Source organism: Semicossyphus pulcher, unplaced genomic scaffold (genome assembly GCF_022749685.1).
Source record: "Semicossyphus pulcher isolate SPU_LCO1_2020_fin unplaced genomic scaffold, fSemPul1.0.p SCAF_8, whole genome shotgun sequence".
Lineage (NCBI taxonomy): Eukaryota > Metazoa > Chordata > Actinopteri > Labriformes > Labridae > Semicossyphus > Semicossyphus pulcher.
The window spans coordinates 4,704,455-4,729,921 of record NW_027211759.1 but is presented as its reverse complement, the minus strand read 5'-3'; the positions used below and the strand labels follow the sequence as shown (position 1 = coordinate 4,729,921).

The window sequence follows — 25,467 nt, the reverse complement described above, 5'->3', positions numbered from 1 at the left end:
TACTTACTAATTGCTTTAAAAATAATTGGTATTTTCCAAGCTTTTAACTGGCTGGATGTAGTTAAAAGTTTGATTAAGTAAACTACTTACAGAATTTAAGAGTACAAATTAAGTACATATTACTCAAAAAAAATGTGCTCATGAACACCGAATTTTGCTCGTAAACTTCACAGGAATGTCTTGGTTAAACGAAATGCTTATTTGTACGTAGACTTCACTGAGAATGTCCTCTGTTAAGTTTACCAGGAATTTCTTTGTGGAGATTGTTACCTAGGTTTAAATCACACTCCCAATTCTTTTCAGTGTAGGCCTGAAAAAATAAAAGCATGAATGACTTTTTGCGAATCAGTGGGAGACAGGAATGATCTCCCACATCAGAGGAGCAGCCTGCCGCCTGCACTCGTCGTGGTACTTGTGATGAAGCGGTGCTGATGAGCCAAACCAAGTTCAGTTTGTGAAACCTTAAGTATTGTCATGTAAAGCTGTTTAAAGAGCTTATGTAGGAGATCTCCCATGTTCTCACGAGGTACATGTATACTGTTCTTCAATGCTCAATAAATATGTGTGTTCAATAAGTGTAGCCTCAGCCTTCTGTGTAACGTATAACTTCACGAGATGCTCACTGTGAAGCTTCACACGTTCATTTCAGCGCAGGCGGCCGGCTGCTCTTCTGAGATTCCTCTTTAACATGTGCTAACAACAGAGGTGGGAAGTAATGAAGTATGAAGTATTTATTTACATATAACATTTTACTTTCACTCCCGACATTTGAACACAAAAATCTATACGTTCGACTCCTTACGTTCTCAAAACAGACTCATTAATTTAGTTTGAATTCACGTGAGGAGAATTATTTGTATCGTGGTCTCTGCACGCTGCCTTCCCAACAACAAGACTGATTTCAAAGCTGTAAAAAATGATCCAGGTGCTCATTTGGGACCTCAGTTCGGTTCAGTCTTTATTATTCTGTCTATAAACGAAGAAAACTATCCGAGTGTGCCGAGGACTGTTTTTGTTTTGCCCAGTTATCAAAAGAGGTGTCGTGTTGCTGAAGTTCAAAATTCTGGTGTTGTTACAACTCTAGCACAAATGTAATGTTCATTATTGGCAGCATGTAGTTTTATTCGTCTTTGAATGATTATTATCATTATTATTTTTATTGTGAGGTTTAGTTAGCTTTGCACAGAAGTCGGTAAAATGTCCTTTTTATTTTGTACACTTCAGAGCCTTTCTTACTTTTACTTGAGTAAAGGAGTTGAATCAGTACTTCTACTTTTACCAAAGTCTTTTTTCTGCCTAAGTATACAATGTGTACTTTTGCCTCCTCTCGATAACAATAGCCGAAAATTACGACTTTATTCTCATAAAATTCTGACTTTATTCTCTGATGACTTTATTCTCATAATGTTTTTTTCCTTTAATGTGGCCTGAACACTTCGTCGTACAAAACTGAGCTTCAACATCCCACAATCTCTAGCCGGGTTTACCTGTTTTCTAAGTCAATATGTATTAAAATTCAAGGCCAGTTAAATAATATTTTATATTTGTTTTAATCATTTAATATCCCCTTTTGGAAATTACAGCATTAGAATCCAAAACCAGGTTAAGGTAAACAAAGTCTCATCATTCAGATTAAATTCCACGCTCTTATTTTGAAAGTGCAGCACAAAGTTCTGTATATGTTCGGCCCTTTTTGAACATAAATGATAACTCTGAAAACGTATCTAATAATCACACTTAATGTTTTAGTTAGGTTTAGTTTGCTTTATTTGACTTTGAATTATAAGTAGTATAAAAAGAGGTTTGTAGTCCACGTCTCGTCTTGTATTTCTGTCTCTATGCGGACAAAGTTTTAGACCTTGATGTGAGGAGGTGTTTGCACATTTTGGTTGTGTTCTTTTAAGGGTCAAGGTCAGAGTTAGGGTCGTGTGTATGTGTGTGTGTTTACGAGCACATGATTGTGCAACAACAGGGCATCAGACATCTGTATTCTCCACAGCGAGCTTTGTTCAGTGAGCATGCCGTTACATGTGTTCATCACCTGACCGGCTCTTCAGACAACATTGTTTAGGTCACACTCGGAAAACGCAGATAGCATGTTAAGACTCACACACACACACACACACACACACACACACACACAAACACACATAGAAGAAGTTGAGGGTACGTTTGAGGCGTTCCCACACACACACACACACACACACACACATACACAAACTGTCCAACGTCTTGTGACACAGAGAATGAAGAGAGAGTAAAAACGAGTCTGTGTCCAAATTACTAAAAAAAAAGAAGAAGAAGAAGAGAGGGGGGGTTGATGTTATAGAGTGGGACAAAATGCTCCCATTCATTGTATTCCTTTGGGAACACTGGGACTGACTGGGGCTGCTTCACCAGCGCAAACACACAAAGATCTTCTTTTACCGAGACGAGGGGGGGCGCTGGATGAATGGACTGGTGAAGGTGGTGCTGCGGGGGCCCCTCTCTGCTCAGCCCCTAAGAAAACACAAGGCCCCTTCCTCTAACTGCCCACCAGACACATCGACATACACACCTAGGCACAAGGAACATGTGTACACGCGCAGACACACACGCACACTCAGAATTAATGGTGCTCTTGTGAGGGTGAGGGGGCAATGGGTACGTATGTGGTGCGTGTCTGTGTGTTGCTGTGTTTGAGGAGGAGAGAAGAGAAAGAAAGAAACGTCTGCTTGTGCAGGCGGCAGGTACGCACACATGATGTGAATGAGAGCGGCCCTTGTTTCTGTCCATCGCTGCACTCACACAGGTAACAGTCTGAACAGTCAAAGTCAACTACAGTCTACTAATTCTTCCTTAATGTCATACATGTAACATCTTCTAACCCTGCACTTATTTGTTGTTGCAATAACAGGAAAAATACTGTTAATGTGAACAGCCTGTCAAAGTCTCTCAAACTCCCACCCTCCACACCTTGCTGCGTGTCGTCCCCGTTCTCTCTGTTTCCGTCACTAACCGCTGTCCTCTCTCTGAAATAAAGGCATAAAAGGCCAAAACAGAAAGACAAAATGTTGGCACCCAACGAGCCAACTGTCATTTAATTGTAGCTAATAATGGCAGACCAAGTAAATATTGACATGATGGTCAAAAACGTCCAATTAATTCTCTTATTGCAAAGTATTTTTTTGTCTCGTGTACATTTTAACATGGCATTAGTATGTAACTGTTAGTTAAACACATGAACACACCTGAGCTGGAAGAACAACCTTCCTAACTTGGCAACTCTTGCCTTTTTTTCTTACCTGGACAGGGTGATTTGGAATTGTTTGCTGTTTTTGGAGCACCTATATGTCACTGCCTGGTTTTTTCAGGTGATTTTTTCCCCTACTTTTCCTTGTGTTTGTTTCTTTGCTTTAAGCTGTGTTTGAGTCTCCAATCTACCCAGTACCATTACAATATGGTAATATTTCATATTAGTGTTGATGCAGTATAAAACAAGTACTGTGTGAGTTAGCTAACTGTGATGCTCTTTCGGGTTTGGCTCATTTTTTCGTCACCATGCCTGCATGTTAGCTGTGTCTCAAATCAGGAGCTGCATCCTTTGAAGGAGACGGTCTACGGAGGATGAGTCACTCGTAGCCTGCGTAGGCGCTAACGCCGAACTGAAATGACACACTCTGGTCTACGGAGGATTTCCTGTTTGCGTCATCAGCAGTTCCCGCCCTTAACCTTGTGTCACCAAAACTTTTACATTTAAAGTGTCGCCTAGTCCTCGGCCGTTTAAGAGTCCGCCATCTCGTTTGAATTGGCGCGCAATGAATCCGTTGGGCCACAAAGGATGCACCCGATGGATCTTTAGCGGATTTGGGACACAGCTGTAGACTGTACTTTAGTAAAACTTTGCTCCAATAAAAAAACTACAGCCAGCATTCTGGCTCAAACAAGGCAAGCGTTCTATGGATATGGCTTAAAACAACAGCAGTTAGAAGTAACCTTGAAGTTGCTACTGAAGAAAGCGTCTTGCTAGCTTGGGACACATTTAAGCGTTAGCTTAAATAACAGTGCTAGTTAACAGTGGCAGAAACATGATTCCTGGATAGGATAAAATGCTGTTCCTACTTCTTGATAGCAGATGTCTAAATAGCAAGTGTTTGCTAGCATGTTAGCTAGCATAGCGACTTGATAAGCTTCCGATATAAGAGGCTTCTTTTAGATGTCGTGCTGGCCCCCTGCATCCTCGTAGTCAGACTTTGCTTAATGAAGCTTTAGGCACACAATATACCTACAAATAATTACTGCGCTCCATCTGGCTACGCCCCTGTGAACACAATGTAAACTCTCGAGTTAATTTTAATTGAAGCACACAGAGTTACTGTATGCTTATAGCATTTTTCTTTAAGCTAACACACAGGTTAATACACTGGAGTGAGGGCCATTGCAGAGTCAAGAGTTAGCCATTCTCCATAGCTGGTGAGTCCAATCGACGTTATGGGCCCTCCACGGCTTTCCGAGTCATTGTGTCTGCATCTGTATGTGCTGACGTAGGAGCTGCCTGTCGATCTAACGGCCATTTGCCTGCTCCATTAGCTCTTATGCATGTGTGTGTGTGTGAGTGTGTGTGTGTGAGGATTATTGTGTTTGTGTCTGTTTGTCCTAACACAGGTTTAGCAACCCAGACTATTTAGAGCCTTAGACAAACGTCAGCGCTTTATTGACAAGAGAAAAGCTTCCGGCTTTGAATCAGACGAGCGCTGATGAAACCAGAAGATACTGTAAAGAAGTTCAGCTGCGAGGATCTGATGTTTAAACCTCTGACTCATAAATACAACATTTTCACGTTGTCACAAACTGCCAGTTCTGTGTCCTAAACAACAAAAGCAGTGGGCTAATGACCTTTCAACAGGGGGCAGCACTCTGTAATTAAGGAACATGCTGTTGAATACATTATCCACACAAGAAAAGTGTACAACAAGATGAAATTAAAAAGTAAAAACAAAAAGAATACAACACTCTGGAGACAAGCGACTCAAAGAGAGAAGAGGAGGAGGGCAGGCGGAGGAGGAGACGGAGGAGTTATAAACGAAGAACAGAGAGAGGGAGGAGGAGGAGGAGGAGGAGTGCGGCTTTGCAGTCATTAATTAGCCTGTTAGCTAGGGCCCGGGCGGTGCGGTTAGGGCCTGTGCCTTTGTGGGCCCGAAGGAAATGGGCCACATATGAGAGCCATTATAGGGACTGACTTAACAAAGACACATGCCTGTCAGCCACCAGGCTGGGCTGGGCCGCTCTGCCTACGGCACACAAAGGGCCCACCACCGCTGTATGTGTGTGTGTGTGCGTGTGTGTGTGTGCTTTTAGAGCAAGTGTGTTTGTCAGGGGAATATATTTAAACTGTCCACATGTTTTGATTTATGCACAAATATCAACTGTCTCTGCTATAAGTTAACATCAGATGTCTGTTTGTGTGTATATATGTGTCTGCATGTATTTATTGTACTGATATCAGAAGCTCTGTCCTTGCGTGTTTGTGTGCATGCATGTGTGTTTGTGTAGCCATATCTATCGGAATGGGGCCTTCGGAAGCGTTCCTTTAACCCGTGGACATCCCCCGCTGGCCCTCCACACCATTTAAAACCACATGACAGGAAACCTGGGTCACTTTGAACTATGCCCCCCCTCCCTCCACACAACACCCTCGCTAACAAACACACTGACACCGTCCAGAGACAGACGGGAAAGAAGCAACAAGGCACGTCGGGGGAAACGGGTTGAAAGCAGCTCTCCGCTGGGTTTTCATCATCTCTGGTCATAAATCAGATCCCGATAAGACTCCGATTTAATGCCAGTCCATAAAACCTTCAAAACAGACGATAATAAGTCATAAAATTAATGCTAATTAATTGCTGAAGCTCGGTTAACTTTATTTGCAGAGATGATGCAACATATGCGCTGAACCCTGCGCATCGGGGAGTTGCAGCTTTTCCACTTTTACAGCAAAAAGGTTTTATTTGCTTTTCTTATATTTTCCATCTGGACAACATTTCAGGGTTTCAAATTAAGATATGAGCAACAACAGGCTCTTCTTAGAGAGCGGCTTCACCACACTGAGGCCTATTCTTCTCGGCTGAAACGGTAGCATTTGGTCAGCTCCTCAGAGTATTGGCCTGAGAGGAGCGCAGGTCTGGATTTGATAAGTGGAAACAGACCGGTGCAGCGCTGCCTGTGTGTTTAAAGCCAACACACATCCGACACAGCGTAAACAGCCCGTACCCCAGTGACTAAGCCCTGGAGCTTAGCCATAATAATTCCAAACCTCTGTACAGCAGATAGACCATATGCTCCTTACTAAGCCGGGTTTATTATCCAAGAAATGCTATTGTTTTAAAAATAACAAGAAGTTGTCGCACACCCAGCTGTTCTGCACATAACCTTCACTGAAAGCTAATTCTTTGTTTTGGTCTCTTTTGGGCATTAATTCCTTCTCTACACAGCAGATTTAAGTTAGCTAAATTAAATCATGAATAAGTGTGAAACAAGAGATACGTCGGAGTGGGTTTCACTTGAATTTACAGCAGATGCTTGTGAAGCTCGACATGATAACACGCTGCTCTCAGGAGCTATTTTCTGCGTGTCCCTTCATCCTCAAAACCAAACATGACACAGTATCCATGCTTCACAGCGTGGAAGAGGATCCGCGCAGGAGTAGGAGGTTTTTATGGTCTCGCTCTCCCCTGGGGCTCCGCGGCCTAATGAAGTCCGACTCGAGCTTTATTAAGATCCAAGGGTGGGGCCTCGCAGTAAAAAAACTGAAGAAGAAGAGGAGGGAGAAAACAAGCCCTCGTTAACTGGATCCCACCTCCGGAGCGCAGGGAGATCCAAAGCTCGAGACCAGTGGGGGGTGAAACAGGGAACTGGTCACAGGAGCAAGAGATTCACACACAAGCTGATTTAAATCTGCAAAAATACAACCACTTCAAGAAAAAAACAATGAAGCTGCCGAACTTCCCACTTCAGCCACAGCGTGCAAATTTAGCAGCACTGGCGCGCAGCCGGAGGTAGTTTTTGGTGAGAGCGACGTGCAGGGATCATGAGTCTCAGAGAGACTCTGAATGAGACAGAGAGTGATACTTAAATCTGCACGTCTCTGTCGTGGTGAACAATTTCCGCTTTTCTTTCTGTCAATCTGATATTGTTTTATTTTCCAAAGCTGCAAAAAAGATAAATAGAAGAGTCTGCAGAGGTGTAACAAGCGGACGTGTAAAGGTGGAATAAAACGCTTGATTGAGACAGACAGAGAGGCGAGAGCATGTCGGGCTGAAGAGGAAACGCATGTTGATAAATAGACGACTGGAGAAAAAGAAAAGAGTGGGAGGAAACCCAGAGGATGCTGGGATATTGATCCCTGAGTGATCGATGCAACAGTAAACGATCCTGCCATAACCAGGGCAATTACTGGGTCACTGTTGTGTGTGTGTGTGTGTGTGAGTGTCCGAGTATCAATGTAAGACTTGTGTGGTGCAACTGTCGAACCTCTCAATAGCAGGCAAAACATAAAAGAAAAGGTCGCGACCTCTCGTGTTGTTGTTGTTTTCCAATCAGGCAGGACTCAATAATAAAGGAAGAGGAGGAAAAAAAGACACTTAGATCATCCTGACGGACAAAAGACGAGAAGTTAACAGCCTCCTCACAGAGAGGGAGGCGGAGAGGACAAGACGATGGAAGACATGAGGTGTGTCTGCAGAGAGAAGAGGGAGTCCGTCTGTGTGTGCCCACTAACCTGGATCTGTTGTTGGAGAATGTTTATCTTGTGCTGCTGCTGCAGGAGCTGCTGCTGTTGTCTGGCAATCTGCATACGAAGAGAGAGAGAGGACATGTGAATGAACCATATCTTTTTCATATTTCAGAAATGGAAATATTTTTTTATCTTTTAATTTAGTTCATTTATGGGATAAAATTGTTTATTTTGCATTATGAGTGATACAGAAATGTTGATTAAAGTCGGATTATTCAAAGAAATCCCATTAAAATATTTATGCTCTGCAGCTATGTTGTTACACAACATAAGCAACATGTGAAAAATTCACATTAAAATATACAGTTCTTTCCCTGACACTTTGCTGCTCTTTAACCTACTGTTGCCCTTCATTACTTTTGATAAACCCCGCTCTCATCTGCAGTGAAAAACATGTTATTGCTCAACAAACAACTTTTGTTTACAAAAGTAAGTTTCAAAGGATCTGAATCTTCTAAAACGACATCAATCTTTTGGGGGAAGAATCGTAAAAATTAGAAAAAGAAAACATAAACGATATCGAATTTTGATTAAAAGAGTAAAATGGGTAAAGAAGTGATCAGTGTTTATTTTGGCAGCTATTTTAGATTTAGTCTTTAGACAAAAATGCTTATCAGTTTTAGTCACATTTTACTTATTTACCCTTCAGTTTTAGTCTTGCTTTAGTCGACGACAACTCAAAACATTTTAGTCAAAACGTTTTCTCTTTTTAAAGTAGTTCAACCAGCCTGATACAGGTTCAATCTGCTGTAAACACCTTACATTAATTATTTCCTTACGGTGTTCTCCATGGGTCATATAGATTCCCAGCAGAGGTTATATGTGTATATAAAAACTTCTGGAACGTAACGTTCTACATGTAAAGCCACAGAATGAAGCCGTGCAGTTACAGACGCACATGCTGCACATTCCTCTCTTACCCCTTTCCAAACTTAATTTACGCCGTTGACGCAGGTTTTTCAGACCCGGGAAGACCCGCTTATAAATGCGGATTGTCTCTGTTCCCATTGCCAGTGGAGTACACTCCTGTTGGTGACTGATGTCACAAACACTCATATTACTCATTCAGTCTATTTATCAAATTCAGCGCCGACACATTTGTAACAATGTTCGAGCGCTGCTCGGACTGTGACGGGTGGCAGCATTGCGCTGGAAAGGGCGCAGAGATTAGCGTGTCGCCCTGGGTTTCATGTTTACATCATTGCCGATCGGAGCCGAGGTGATAATTACCGATCTACTGCAAAAGTCGTTTCACCCGGTCTGAATGCAGATTGTAACCTTTCCCAGTAAGCAAAAAAAACCGGGTGTTAGCGGATTTTTTGACCAATGGGAAAGCGGCTTTATTTGCAGCAGCAGTGTTGTATTTTACCGTAAAAACGTTTTATATATTCATCGCAGCTTCTCATTTAAACAGTCTGACTGAAGCAGACAGTCGGTGTCAAGTGATGCGTAAAACGGCCCCTTTTTCTGTGAGCACATTTCAGTCTCCTCAGAACATACGTTTGTATTATCAGCGCTCTACTTTTAGCTCGTCAACGTCTCGTCTTCGTCATGGAAAAAAGGTCGTTGACTAACATTTAGTTAACGAAATGAACACTGCAAGTGATAGAGGAAAAAATGATCAGGTTACACATGTTGAAGGTCGTGTTGCATTCAAAGTCAAGTTCAGGAAGTATTTGACCCCGACAGGCAGAGAAAGTGGAGCAACCAGAGTCTGAGATAAAACCTGCAGTAAAGGTCAAACATGTCTTGACAGAGGAACAGTGGCAGTGAGTTAGGCGTCTGTTTGACCTCAGATTATTATCTCAAAGGGCCTCAGCGCAGTGTGATGGCTGCTACAAGGAATCAACGCAATTAGCAGCGGGAAAAGTTCCTGAACAAGTCTCTTAACTGACACTGAGTCTGTGAGATTGACATGTTTACTAGGTTACCCAGCATGCCTCTGGAACACCCCCTCTTATCAGCAGGAGGGGCGATTGTGTGTGTTTTCTTCCTCTGTTGTTTTGATGTAAAACGTCCAATGAAAAACATCTGAAGTCAAAAGTTAAAGGGCTACGTCTCAGCCAGTCGCGTGAGGTTAAAGTCCTTAAAGGGCCGGCGCGTCGACATTAAACCCCGCCCACTCTGAGTCAGAAAAGTAAAGCAGCTGCATCTCTTTTTTTCTTGAGGAGTCGTTTAGTGTATTTATTCTGAAATGTAATTACAGGCTGCTGAATGGGAGGCGGCGCCCCATTTGCACACATGTCATATTTCATTAAAGGCAGATTTCTCAGGGTTTGTCTGTAGGGCATTATCCTATCAAGTCTCAACAGCCAAATGACTGGCTGATATTGGAATCTGTCTTTCTTTTCACTCTCTCCATCCTCGCCGTTCCTTTGTGCAGCCGTGAGAGGTGGAATGTGTTGTGATGGGAGGTGTGGACTTGTCTAAACAGAGCCTGTCGTATGTCGACCTACAGTTACGTGTCAGAAAACCTGGAAAACAGAGAGCAGCTCACCTCAGTGCTCACGCTCTCTCTCTCCCTCTGTCACACTCTAATTACTTTGACACCTTAGACGCGTAGATTTCTTTAGGAAAGTATTTTTTCTTCTCAATTTGGGTCTTGTAGACGTCTTGGCCTTCATTAGTTTCAGCCATAAAGTCATTTCATAAACAAATAGCAACAGGACCACAGCAACATCACTAGAGCCAAGTCCATCAAGTTTGGACATGAACAGTCAGGAAGTCATACAGGTGACATATTATCTAATATATGGGGATATTGGATCCATACTCGGGATGGGTTATTATTTTTGAATATTCAAATAGTCATTAATTTATAAAAAGCTTTGTACCGGCACCTGGTTGTAATGCGGTGCTGCCACCAGATGGTGGCTGTAGCGCAAAAAAGCTGTTTACTAACCGCCATTAAATAACAAAAGAAGAAGAAAGCATTAGCACTAGGTGCCGGTTAAACGGGTGTAGGGCTGTGAGTTTCAGAACCGGAGAAAAATGCAGCCGTCAAATAGTTCTGTGTTGAACTACTTCAAAATAATTAATGAAAATGACGTTTAGTGCAACGTGCAAAGTCGACAACAACTGCAGAGTGAAATAAAAGCGACAGAGTAGTGAAAAAGTAAATGTGTCTCGCTCTCTCCTTATGTGCGGGTGTTTGCGCCACAGACTATAAAAAGATGGACGACATGACAGCTCTCTAAAAGTGAGTCCAAACCCTCTCTATCGCCCCCTGCTGACTGGCTGCAGCATAGGTCATAAAGCCCACCTCCTCCATGTTAACAGATGGGACATGAGTCAAACTATAAAATCAAAATACATGTCAAATACATTTTTCTCAAACATAGTTTCTGTCATTATAGTTCGTTCTTATCATGCTAATTTACGTCCAAGTGTTTATTTTTCTGACAAGTTTATTCTTAATTAGTTATTTGATGCTGTCAAAAGGATGATTGACAGCTCTGTTGATCGGCCGATCTGTTCCGGATTAGACTTAGACTTAGACTTAGACTCAACTTTATTGATCCCTTTGGGATGACTCCCTCTGGGAAATTCAGTCTCCAGCAGCTTATACAGTACAATACAATAGGAAAGAATCAGCACACAGAGGGTAAAAAATAAAGATCAAAATATATATATCTATCTATAGATAGATATATATATAAAAAAGTACAAAATTAGATAACAAAATATATAAAATATACACTCTTAGAAAATATACAAGTAAACAAGGATTAGCAGAGTAGAGGACGAACGGCGAGAGGAAGTTAAGTGTGTGTTTTGGTTAGCGAAAGTGGCTATGGCAGCGCCACCCGCCGATCTCTACTGCGCAGACTCTGGCTCCAAATGACGTCACCATCGCAAGATGGCAGCGCCTATCACGGGGGCTATTTTGGCATCACTATCGTACAATGGGAGCAGATGGAGTCATTGGTCTGCGCGCATGGGGGGTGTCTTTGAATAATGGTCGAATAGCTCCCAGTGAACATAGTATTTTTTCTTGAAAAGCCCATCTCTAATCCAAACAAGGATTTATGTGACAAAGCTAAAGTGGTTATGATAAAATTACCAGTGTAGAAAATAGGGGGAAAACAGATCTGGTAAACAAACAGGTCAATTTATACAATATTCTGCAAGAAAAAGCAGTGAGTTAAGTTTAGTTTTAATGCTGTATAGTCGTACCTGTTTCGGCCTTATGCATTCAGCTATCATAAGCTACTCTTATGGAGTCTTTTAAAGGCGGGAATGCTGTGCCTTGAGTCAACTCAGACAATGCAGCTACCGGTACTGCTGGAGCCATTTCTTATGAACATTTGAAGGACTTTTACAAATAATTAAGAACAGATTCCAACGGGAAAAATCTCCTATTTTTATGCATATTGGGTCTGAAAGAAACAGTCAGTCAAATTAGCAACGAATTTGAAACAACACGTCGAGTTGAAGCATCCGGCCAGTCTTGGGAAATGTCTGCAAGTGAATGATGACTACAAGAAATCATTACTACTACTAAAAGAGTCGCTTGGTGCTGCTAAAAACAACAAAGAACTGAATGTGAACCACTGATTTAAAAGTCTTTCTTAGAGGTCAAGACAATACTGACTGCAATAAGCACTGCTGTAGATTCCTAGGTCATCGAATGTGAACATAATATTCAAACATTTGCCCATCAGTTTCCTCATCAAATCCTCCGTACCTGCTCCTGCTGCTGCCTGGCCAGCTCCATCTGTTGCCTCTGCTTCTCCATCTGTGAGGCGGCCATCTTTTTCTGCTCGTCGTGGGCCGAGAGGAGCTGCTCCCTCAGACTGATGAGCTGACCGATCATGGTGGAAAGTTGGCGCTCCTTCTCCTCCAGTGACTCTGGTGTACCTGGACGTGATGCAGAAGGAGGGGTTATAATTCGAAAAGGGTCTGCTGAGACTTGTCTGTTATTTTTAAGAAGAGATACATGACACATAATTAAGTTATTCGTAATTTTCTTTGGCTCAATTGCCTCGGATATGTTTCATTTGTTAAAAGAAATCCCAAAATCGAGTGTTGGCCAACATACACGAGAAACCCTTTAGATCCCCACTTCCCATAAATCAGCCGGCTTGTACTAACATCTCACTACTTATTATCTCCTGTCTTGTCTCTACGTGCCATCAGCGTTTATCACTCTGTGTCTGCACCCAAGAACAATAAAAACACTTAGAGGTAACCTTTGGAAATAAGTAGCTGTTACAGGCTTTTGTCAGGTTTATGATTTAAACATTCTTGGGAGGTTATGGTTAGGAAGGAGGGGCGACGGCAGTGAGACAGATTAAGATCCTGTGGAATCAACTCCCCTCACATCGTTTCACAATCGTCACCTTTACACCAGAGCCGACTCGGACTACAGACAGAAACCAGAACAACGGGAGATATCCCTGTTGGATATCAGTGGAAATACTTGCTTTAAGTGAGGGCGAAGGAGGAGGAGTCTTCCGTAATTGTGACTGTTTCTAGGGTAATATCACGACATGAATACTGTTGTTTCCCCAAAACAAACACAAGAGTGGAAAACAATGTAGCTGCAACAGAGGAGAGCGATTAAGAGTGAAACTAGTGAACAACGTCATCATCCCGCCCACTCGCTTGCTGCGAATGTTCCTGCTGCATTCACACATCGGCTCACCCCGACTATAGTGTTAGTTTTGGCAGCTATCTTCAATCTTGAGACGGAAATGTTTATTTGTTTTCGTCACATTTTTGTCATTTACCCTTTATAGTTTTAGTCTGGTTTTAGTCGACGACAAGTCAAAACATTTTAGTCCAGTTTTAGTCAATAAAAAGTAACATTTCAGTCATTACTTTTAGTCTAAACGTTCCCCGAATCTCTCCTCGCTTTTTCTCTTTGCTTCAGATAAAATTAACACCAAATTTCCGCAGATCATCCATATGGTTATTTGTGTTGTGACGTTCGCGAACGGCTCTTTGGTGCGAACGAGGCCAATGAGGGCACAGCGTCTAAAGACACTGGATTATGTTTTTCCGCTTGGTCCAAACTTGTCATCATCGCTTCTCATTGAAAGAGTCTGACTGAAGCAGACAGCCGATGATAGCTCCTTTTTCTGTGAGCGCACACAGAGCCTGAAAGTTCACAACCTCTAACTGGTGCTCGAGGCTTTAAAATATCTTGAATGTCCGACGGACCACCGCGAACATTTTAGCTCCGTCTCATCTCGTTAACAATAAAAAAAACAAACGTATCGTCAGAGTTTTTATTATCAATAATTTATTCAACTTCAACGTCTCGTCCTTGCACGGAAAAAAACCTCGACTTCATGCAGACTTTTTTTACTCGGCTGCTGGCAGGAAAAAGACCGCTCAAAGTCCAGGAGAACTGATTCAGAAATGTGCGGCCACACATGCACCACTCCTGGACAGAGTCGGGAACTCCTCAGGAGTACAGTGCCTGTGTGAAAGGTGCTTAGGTCTCCATAAAACCAACACGATGATGGCCAAGATGTCGACCACAGACATCTCGGTGACTATGCCCATTATTCATACAGTCTATGGTGGGACCCAAGGCTGCCGGCGCTTGAGTAGGTCCATTTCAGATCAGTATGAGTGTTAAAGCTTCCAGCAGCATGAAGAGGGTTCAGTCATGTCTCCACCAAAGAAGCAACACGTTGTCTGAAGACGGAGCAGACGCCCTCTGAGGAGTTAGCATACACACGCTATACAGCACAGGCAGAACAAAACGGCCTGACCTGGAGCTACTGCTGCTGTGTGTGTGTAATTTGTCTCTTGTTGTGAGTGCAACGACCAACGTGATGAGGATCTCTTGATTGCCTGAGTGATGGTGTCTTCTTTATCGTGCTAATAGATGCTAACACAACATGCAAGTTAGTTTCGGTTGTTCGTGAGAGTGTCTGTGTGTGAGGGTGTAACATAAACTCCTACACATCCACTCTGAAGTTTAAGAAGTTCTCATTTTGTGTGTTTGTGTGTGTGTGTGTGTGTGTGTGTGTGTGTGTGTGTGTGTGTAAGGTCCTGCCCTGGGGCCATGTAGGGAGGTTGCAGGGTGGCCCCAACACTACCTGCATACTAACAGAGTCTCCATTGTAGTCCTGTCAGGCCCCTATTGTACCCCAGACTGGCCCCCGCACACACACACTCACACACTCACACACTCACTCACTCACACACACACACACACACACACACACACACACACACACACACACACACTCACACACTCACACACACACACACACACAGAAATAACCCCTCAGCACCCCTGTATCAAAGGCAACATTCTCCTCTTCTTGTCTCTTTTTTTCATGCTTTCATTCTTCCTTTTTTTCGGTTTTCCCCAAACAACCTCCCCATCAGTTACTCCACTTCCAAGTCCAGAGTCTCCCTGTGGCTCCTCCTCGTCTCCTGTTTCCTCTCCTCTTCCCTTTTCTCTTTTCATGTCTCGTCCTCTCCTTACTTATATCCTCCTCTTCACTCCTCCTTAACTTCTCTTTTCTCTCTTCTCTTAACTTCTGTTTCTTGTATCGCCTTGTTTCCCCATCTCTTCTCCTCTCCTTATTTCTTTCCTCGCTCATCACCACCCCTCTCCTCTCCTCTGTATCATGTCTGGCCTCCGTGTTTCCTTTCCTTTCTTGCTTTCCTTTCCTCTCTTCTCCTTTGATTTAATTTTCACCTCCTTGTCTCTCTTCTCTCCTCTCTTTCTTTCTTTCCGTCTTACTTTCCTTCTTCTCTTCTCTTCTGTTTTGTTTCCTGTTTCACATCCTTGTTTCCTCTATTCTGTTTTCTCCTTATTCCTTTCCTACTTCTTTTACTCTGTCTCCTCCGGTCCTCTCCTTTTTTTTCTCCTTTCCCAGTGCCTCTCCTTTTTTGTGTCCTATTTTGCCTACTTGTTTCCACTCATCTCTTGTCCTCTCCTTACTTCTTTCATAGTTTCCTTTTCTCTCTTCTCTTCTGTTTTGTTTCCTGTTTCACCTCCTTGTTCCCTCTCTTCTCTTGCCCTTGCCTCATCCCTTCTTCTCTTCTCCTCTTTGTTCTTTTGAGTCCTTCTCTCTTCTCTCATCTTCTGCTTTACGTCGTCTTCTCTACGACTTTCTTTTCACTTTTTTACATGTTTCCTCTCATCACATGTCCTCTTATTGTTTCTTTCCTCCTATCACTTTTTCTTCTCCCCTCTCTTCTCCTTTGCTCCTCTCTCTTCCTCTCATCAGCTTCCCATTTCCTCTCTTCTCAACACCTTTCCCATCCTTCCTTGTCTTCTCCTTGATCCTTTTCTTTCTTTACTTTCTTTTCATTTTCTCTCCTACTTTCCTCAATGTCTTTCTTATCCTCTCCTCTTAACTCCCCTCCTCCCCTTATCATCCTCTCTACCCTAAACCACTCATCTCTCCATCGCCTCCTCTTTTTTCCCCTTTTCTCTTATCACCTCTCCTCTCCTCCCTTCTTCTCTTTTCTCCTTCTTTGCTCCTCCCTAAGTCTCCTCGGCCAATTCAGTCTTAAGACACTGATGGATACTTCATAACACTGTCACGACACACACACACACACACACACACACACACATACACATTCCTCTCAGAGCAGTAAAGCCTATTGTGTAATAGCAACAACTGCGATTACAGCTCCATGATTCATCTGCGTGGATTACGGGTTGTTACATTCCGACCGCGACGTCTTGCGTTCCTTCAATGCTTCTGGCACCAAATAATCATCTCAGACGTTTTCCGCTTTCCATCCATCAGGATTATTCCCGACACCTGCTGAGGGCAGCAGCCAAAACACAAAGACTTTAACTGTTTTCTCCCTCTGCGTTTCCGTGATGGGAGGGATCTGTGTCTGAATCGAGGCCGTAGCACGATATCAGGAATCAAACTAAACCTCCTCAGAGTCACCCCAAAACTCAGGTGTCAAGTGTCTCCTCGGGGGAGCAGGGTACACAGATACCAAATGTAATCTGCAAACATGCAGGTTTACTGTTCGCTCACTCCTCCACAGAGACAGGATTATACATGAAAAATAAAAAGGTAAGATGTCTGATTTAAATGACGCTTGTATGACACTTTCTATCCATCTATTCTCATGAGGTTTCTGACCTCGTAAAAAAAATGTAAAGGTAAGAATTTCAAAATGTTTGTTGCTGCTTTTTGCTCTTACTTTAATTTAAGTAAGTGTGCAGAATTACATTTATATATGAACATTTAAATATAAGTGTGAATGCAGCCTTGAACGTCGGCTCTGCACACATACAATCAGCGTCGTGCAGCCTTTAATGTTTGAGCTGACTGAGTACTGAATACTTCACTTGCTCACTGTATTGTGAGCGACAAGATGCTTTGCCCTCCATATCATAGTTAGCAGTTAGCATACATAGTGTGCAACGTTAGCTGAAATGTCCCTCTTTGATCACAAAGCCACAAATGCAATGCTGAATGATGGCTGTGTCGCGTTAGCTAATGCAGTATTACTATAGAGCTGAAGTCCCTCTGCAGACAACATCAACAGCCGGTACGAAACTCCTGCAGCCCAGGAAAGACAACTGCTTTCTTAGGCAAGTCAAGTCAAGTAACAGGTTATGTCAAGTCAATGATATTATTGGCCAATTTATATAACCTGTTCAAAAAGTCTGACAATGAAGTGTATCTGTATTATCTTGGCACAGACGCAGCCGTGATGATGGTCTGCTCTCAGACCGTATTGAGTAGTAACAAGTACGACTGATGAGGCTTCTCTTTGGGGGCTTTGATGTTGCGTGTTGCCATAGCGAGGAGTTTGACTGACAGCCAGTCATCCAATCATGACAATCACATACCGGGGAGCTTTGTAAGTCGTCCAATCATGATTCCCAGTTTGCGCTGCGTACATACTTGATAGTTAGACAGAAACTTGTCAGCATTGAATTTTATCATTTTATATTTATCATTTTATATTTAACACGTTGTGACGTCACAAAGTGCAGCGTGTAGAAAAAACTGAGTGAAACCTGGCGTTCACAGCAGCCTGCAGACTGAGCGGAGAAGCCTGGGGATTACTGCAACATACTTTTACCTACAGATCTGAAACTTCACCCACGTTTAGTCTGGACATCCAACATTGTGACATTAAATATGTGTCTTAAAATGTGAAACAGCATTACACCCCCTCTTCAATCACATAATCAGATGGCTAATGAGGATTTAGGTTTCCATCGGCTTGTATTAAGATGTAGAGGCTTGAAATAGACTGCTCAAAGCAGAAGACAGAGTGGCTTAAACTTCTGTCAGCTAACAGCAGGATCATGAGGCCAAAGTGAGTAAATCATCACAAAACTGACGTGACGTGCTGACATGTCCTGCTGGAGCTGCACAGCGGTCTGCAGGAGAAGGCTGAAGTCATTCTGGGCTCATTCCCACATGTGTACGTGTGCAGCAGTGTTGTCAAACAGCATACGTGCAAGCCTTCCTTAAGAGTTAACAAAAGTTAGGCACTAAAAGTCGGGACACCTCGGTTAGTCCCCTAACTTTATGGAAATTAAAAAAAAAACAGGAAACCAAACACTGCATGCTGTAATGCTGCGGACCTTATTGTTGCTCCTCCTGTTTTTCATATTAGTGGGTGTTCAGTGCTTCTGTCAGCTGGATAACCCTTTGCCCTCGTCAGTAGTGAAAGAGCGGTGTGTGTACCACAAAGTCATGCCCTCTGCACACAAACTAACTCCAAAGCTCGACAAAGCACAAATACCTTGACCTCTTTTCCATTTGCAATTTCAAAGCAGTTTAAATACCTTGTTTTAAAAATTATTTAAGACTTTCTGTTTGTGGGGCTAATTTTCCAGTTTATTAGAGGGACAAAGTAATATGGTTAGAATGAATATTTTACCTACACTTTATTCTTATTTCAGAGCATTCCTATCCTCATCGATAAGGCTTTTTTTAAAGAAACTAGAATCCTAAATATCTCATTTTATCTGGAATGAAAAGACCCCAAGAATTAAGAAGGCTTTTTTGCAAAGCCCTAAAGGGGGTTTGGGATTGCCTTGCTTTCGTCTCTATTACTGAATCAGACCAATTGTACTGAAACCCGGAGGTTTTTTAAATTTGACTGATTAATAAAACAGCTCTTGCAAGTGTTTATAAAATTAGTTTTTTAGGTTTTTAAATTTAAAACGCTTTACTTTCACCTTTACTTTGCATACAAACAATAGTTTAATATTAGAAGTATGTGTGTTGACAGAATGTCCACAAAGTAGAGAAAGTATGGTCAAATGAGTGAACTCTTACAACACCTTATGGTCATAGTGCACTTTGCTCTGTTCAATTTTACAATGCATTTGAAAACTTTCCAATCAAAGTTAAAACAGTTGATACTCAGCAAACAGAGTATTTCATTCTATCATACCATAATACTTTTACTACATTCAACACTATGAGAAATACTTGACAACACTCTAGAAATCCAAATATACATAAAGAAAATATATTTTAAGAATTTATTTAAGTTTTGCCGAATTTATTTTATTTTATTTCAAATTTTTTAAAATCCAATTTTTGGTGTGGGATGGAACCGGAGCGCCCGGGGGAAAACCCACAAAGGGATGGGATGTGTGTGTGTGTGTGTGTGTGTGTGTGTGTGTGTGTGTGTGTGTGTGTGTGTGTAGGTGTGTGTGTGAAAAGGGGTTGGGGGTGGGGGGCGTTTTGGGAGGCTGGGGTGTTATTCCTGGGCCAGCTTCTGCCGCTTGTATTTGCGGCGGCTGTGTGGAGTGACAAACTTCTTAAACCTCCTCCAAAGAGAGATTGTTTCCACCCCCACTGTTGCCTGGACCATCTCAGGTGTTTCTTTTGCCATTTCCGGTGTCTCCTTGGCTATCTCAGGTGTCTCCTGGGCGATCACAGGTGTTAGCTGGACCATTTCCGGAGTTGCCTGGATCATTTCAGGTGTTTCCTGAAATATTTCCGGTCTTTCCTTGATGATCACAGGTGTTTCCTGGATGATCTCAGGAGTTTCCTGGACGGTCTCAAGTGCTTCCTGGACGATCTCAGGAGTTTCCTGAACGGTCTCAGGAGTTTCCTGGACGGTCTCAGGTGCTTCCTGGACGGTCTCAGGAGTTTCCTGGACCAGCTCAGGTATTTCCTGGACCATCTCAGGTATTTCCTGGGCCATCTCTGGTGTTTCCTGGGCCATGCTTGGAGAGTCGTCCTTTCTGGTTACCTCTGTATTGTCTTTTGGGAGGGAGGGCTCTGTGATCTGCTTTCGAAGCTCCTCCACCTCCATCTGCAGCACCTGACTGACCTCCTCCTGAGCTTTCAGTTTGGAGGCCAGCTCGAGGCCACTGCTCGTCTTTTCTTGCAGCTGATTTCTTAAGTTCTCCAGCTGCTTATTGTTTAAAATGTCTCTGTTGAAGACCTCTTCCTTGAGGAACTTTATCTCCTGCACAAGGGATTCGTTTTTCCTCTCAACGAACTTCAGGTCACTTACGGTCTTGACAAACAGAAGAGATCCTTTCAACGGTTCTTTTTGTTGGTTCTTCAACCTCAACATTTCAGCCTGCAGCTGTCCAGCTTGATCTGCAAGAAGATTTTGGAGCTTGATCTTATAATCATTATTGGACTTACGTAGCCCCTCCACCATCTTCTGCAGTGCCTGGCTGGTCTCCTCCTGAGCTTTAAGTTGGAAGGCCAGGCTGCTGCTGGTCTTTTCTTGCAGCTGATTGTTTAAATTCTCCATCTGCAGGGCGGTCATGATTTCTTTGTTTAAGGCCTCTTCCTGCAGGGCCTTAATCTCCTTCTCAAGGGCTGCTTTTTCAGCTGTTATGGTTTCATCCAGCTTTGGGCCACTTGAGGGTGTTTCCAGGAGCATGACATTTTGAGCTGCAATAATACCCATGAGCTCATCTTTTAATTTGTCATCATAAAACTTCATGTCCGTCATTATTTTGAAAGATGGATTCAGGTGCTTCAGCTGTTCTTTGAGCATCCTGTTCTCCTTTTCGCACTGAAGTCTCTCTTCACGCTCCACCCTAAACTTTTCACAGGCCTCCTTCGCCTTGCTCATGATGATGGCATTGTTGTGCTCGGCCGCATGCCTGCAGTTCCTCTCCTGTTGCAGATGAAAATGTAGGTCCATCAGCTGGGTGGTGCGCTCAGACTGGGTCGGGGGCTTACGCTGGGTGGTGCGCTCGCACTGGGTAGGGGGCTTATGCTGGGGGGTGGGCTCAGGCCGGGTAGGAGACTGCCCGTTCTGGTTTTGTTGGCAGCTGCTGCTGCTGGCCACCACATTGGCCCAGGTCTTGGGATTTAATTCGGCGTGTTGTTCCATCTATGTTCTTAGTAGAATCTTAGTAGAATCAGTGTCTCGGTGCTTCAGTAGTTTGAGAATGACTAGTTTGTTGAAGAATCTTACGAACAAATGTTGTGTTGTGTCTCAGATTGTAACTGGTAAACTGGTGAGTGTTTGTGGCTTGTCGGCTCTTGTAAACTTTTGGTTGTGTTCTATGACATTATTCTAAATGGCTTTCCATTCATAAGATGGACAAGGATCTGCTGGAACCAGGATCATATAGACCAATGAACTTATTGGATGTAGTTAATAAAATACTAGTACCCAAGCCTCGGTACAACAAGTAATATCGGTTCCAGTTTATCTCCCCTTAGTCGTTTTACTGGACAGGGATGCCCTCTGTCACTGTTACTGTTCGCACTCGCTGGTGAGCCTCTGGCAATCTCATTACATGCAGCAAAGGAATATGCTGGAGCTAAAAGAGGAGGGCCAGAAAAAAAGTGTCCTTATATGCAGACGATCTGTTACTGTATATCTCAAACCCTACAAAATCAGTACGGCTTATAATGACAATTCTGAAAAAATATTGTGCTATATAGAATCTGTAAATAGAGATTACAGTCATCGTAGTCCTTGCAAACTCACTACTGACTACTAACATTAACAATACTACTACTAATTACTATATTTCAAGCTAGCTAAGTTTCAACAAGTTGCCACTAAATGACGGCAGAGACGTGTTTTTTGTTTTTAGCTGTAGTTTTGCCTACACAGATGGAATTTTTAATGAGGGAGAAGCAGGAGATGCCTTGGGAGGATTTTTAGGTAGTTAAACCTATTTTGCAGAAGAAAACATATCAGACACAATTTATTATTTCAAGCAGAGCATTTTATATGTCATAAAACATGACTGGAGCTGCTCTTTAAACAAAGCGCAGTTTAAGTTCCACTATAATTTTTATTTTTTTTAGGCCTTTTTGCCTTTATTAGATAGGACAGCTGCATAATGACAGAACATGGTGAAGAGAGAGAGGGGGTGGCCAAAGGGCTGTGGATGGGGGTTGAACCCACAGCTGATGTGACGAGATCCGTGCCTCTATACATGAGGCGTCTGCTCTAATGACTGAGCTATACCAGCGCCCCAAGGACTTTTATTTTGAAAAGAACCCTCAAAATGACTCAAAGCTCATGTCAACTAAGGCTTGTAACTTATCACGAAAAAACCCGCAATACAAGTGTGTGTAGACAAGTCAGGAGGAAAGACGCTTTTGTGTTGCCTTATGGGAAATGTAGGATCCAGTGGTCTTTGGAGTTTAAACTGTATGTTGTATTATAAGCAGGCTGAAGTGCATCTGTGAAGACTAATGAACGTTCCAGTAAGAATAAAAAAAGGAGGTCATCAGTTTTCTTCACCCTAAAAATAACTGCGACTGAACAAATAGGTTCAGGTTGTTGTGTGAGGAGACACAGAGCAACAGTTGTGTTTGTGTATTTAGGTCAGCCAGGCCGGGCTTCATGTCAGCCGCCGAGACAGGAAAGAGTTTGACTCTTGAATTCAATCAGAACGTTCCTCTGGCCACGACGCAGCTGGACGAACAGAGACATCTGTGTGTGCATGTGTTTCCTTGCTGTGTGTGAGTTCAATTATGTGCATGCATGTACTGTTGCATTCTATATTTATGCATGTTTATTAGCGTCTTGAACTAACACACAAGAAATTGATATACTGCACATTCCAGCTTTATGAATAAGTCAGACACACAGTTCTCTCGGGTCTTGACATAACCTGTGACTGGACTTGACCTGCCCAAGAAAAAATGACTCGAGACTTGCTTGAGACTTGAGCAAAGATGACTTGGTCACAACGCTGGTCATGGCAGCGGGCTGCTGTGCTCACGACCACTAAGCGTTATGCAATTTAGCGTATGGCGTCATCTGGCGACTTCGAGCGACTTTTGGAGCTAGTGCTAGCTACATTCATTGGAATAAAGTTGTCAACACTGTTCTTTATGAGGCTACCTTTTTTCAAAGATATAGGATTACCAAGTTGTAATGTAGAGATATTAATATAAACTGTGTGTAGTTAAACACACAGACCATTAACGCATGCCTACCTGAGAAGCTAACCTCGGGGCAGAAAGTGCACTTAAAGACATTTCTTCCTTAGTTTCCTTCTCTTTCGGTTTTCAGACTTGGACTTGAGAAAACAATTTGAGCCCTGAAAATATGAGTGTTTTTACAAGCTAACTTCTGCTACGATGATGACTTCAGGGCCAACAAAGAATGCTAATTCAAGAGGGGAGAAAATGCTCTAAGAGGGTAGAAATAACAAAGAATGTGCTGTAAAAAATATGAAGTGATTTCAATTTTAAACTCATAAAGAAATAAAGTGTCATTGAATAATAATAATGTCAAAGGAAAACGACTTTTTATGAGCTGATAGAAATGAAGCAGTGAGGTACAAACTGCAAACAAAATGTAAGTCAAATACTGAAAGGCCTTGTGTGGAATAAAGCCACTATCAGCGTGTACGTTCTTTTTTTTGGATGAAGGACTTATCGACTTTTCCGATTCATTTCACAGAAGGATAAAGAGATATAAGGTGGAGGTTGAGAGGCAGAGGTCACCCGACGACAGCTTGTTCCGTTTGTCTTTTTCAAGAAGTTTTAATGTCTTCATGCCAAATGCACAGACATGTAACAATAACATCTAAAGGTCTGTGAGGAGAGAACTGATATCCCACTTCAACACTGTCAGCGGTTATTGACCCAAAGAGGAAGTGGAAATAGTTTGACTTGCTTCTGAATGAAAAGACGTCACATGAAGTGAGATTTTTCTTACTTCTGTATTCATGTGGAGCACTAATGCAGAGTGAGAGATCGCGTCGTTACAGATGCCAAGTGATACTCTGACAAAGTGTGTATGTGTGCGTAGATTCTGTGTGTAAATAGAGAGAGAGGGAGAGAGGAGTGGGATCTCTGTCCTGGAGTAAAAGTGAATGTCGGTGCTGTTCGGCTGCAGGAGCCTCTCTGTCCTCCCTCTTTTCCACTCTCCACAGAGGAAATGCTTTCCATTTCACCGGCAGACGATCTCTAACGGCTTCTCTTACCGAGAGGAGCTCCACTGCAGAGCCGTTAGCGACTTGTGTTACGGCACGCTGACAGAATTTTACCAGTGTTTCTTTCTTTTATTGAACAGGTGTTAGAGGGTTTTGAATCATTGAAGACGGCGTTCAAAACTGAAGCATTTTGTTTTTCTCTTTTAAAAACTCGGTCAGTCGTGGCTATGAAAACATGAACAGATATTGTTGCTCGTTTCGATCACTCGCCAACCAGACGTCTTCACTTCCCAAGGTTTTTAATTGTACAAATATTGATTTTCAGAACATTCATAATAATTCACAGTTAAAAAGTTCCTCTTGTAATAAGGACAGCACAGAATATGTTAAAAATGAAGACAGATGTCCTTCAGGTAAGCCGAACTCTGATGCAAATGACAGGCCTATTTGTTATCTTATCGACTTCTTTTTAATGCTAAATATATATATAATAGGCTCCTTTTCTTACATATAAAAAACAAAGATGATAATATGCCTTATCTGCAATATGATGATGAAAATTTGGATGATGAGGGACATGCATATAAAGTATTTATCATGTAAATAATCCCTATTATGTAAATCATTACTTAAAGCGGTGCTATTTATAAACAGAACAGTTTAGTTCTTACATTCAAACAGGGAAAGATTCTGCTTCCTCCTTTACTTTGAAAGGATGACAGGCCTCTCATTCCCTCCTGCTGCAGAACGACAGTTTAACATAAGATCCCCCACAAAGCTGCTGTTTGAATAGCAGAGCAGGAATACGTCTGCATCGCAATTTATAGCATCATAAATGCAATCGGAGCATGTGCAGCCTCTCCCTTCATACACACCCTTTAATCAAAGCTACAATTAGAACGTGTGGCGTGTCGAGCCGCTCTGTCTCTGTTGACAGGTAGGCCTGCCGAGCGTTCACTCCTCTGCTTTCATATGCAGAAACATGCTGAAAGTACACACGGAGGAGAATTACAGCATCTTACCCGTCTGTGTCTCTGTGTGTTCTGGTGGCCTTTTTGTGCTCAAACCATCGGCTGGTTTTATGTTAGCGCTCTCACTGAGTGTTTCCGCAGGTACGGATGAGAAAGTCTGACGAGATGGAAGTTTATGTTCTTTCTTTTTTTCTTTTCCACTTTCTTTCCTTCCTTCCTGTCTTTCTTTTTTTCAATTTCTTCCTTTCCCTCTTTCTTTCTTTCCTTCCCTTCCTTCCTTTTTTCTATCTCTCGTTTTGTCTTTGCGACTTTCTTTCTTTTTACTTAATCTCTTTCTTTCTTTCTCTATTTCTTTCTTTCGTTCTTTATTCCCCTCTTTCCTTCCTTCCTTCTTTTCTTTCTACCCCTCGTTTTGTCTTATTAAA

At 42.5% G+C, this 25,467-nt stretch overlaps 1 protein-coding gene across 1 annotated transcript in view; it reads right to left on the bottom strand.

Moving 5' to 3' along the window:
• Positions 1-25,467, bottom strand: part of LOC138612511 (transcription factor SOX-6-like) — a 133,011-nt gene that overhangs the window by 39,269 nt on the left and 68,275 nt on the right. Inside the window, exons 6-7 of the mRNA XM_069685818.1 lie at positions 12,459-12,631; positions 7,757-7,825 (exon numbers count right to left, since the gene is read on the bottom strand). Of these exons, the coding sequence (XP_069541919.1) occupies positions 7,757-7,825; positions 12,459-12,631 (242 nt within the window). The remainder of the gene's footprint in view (positions 1-7,756; positions 7,826-12,458; positions 12,632-25,467) is intronic.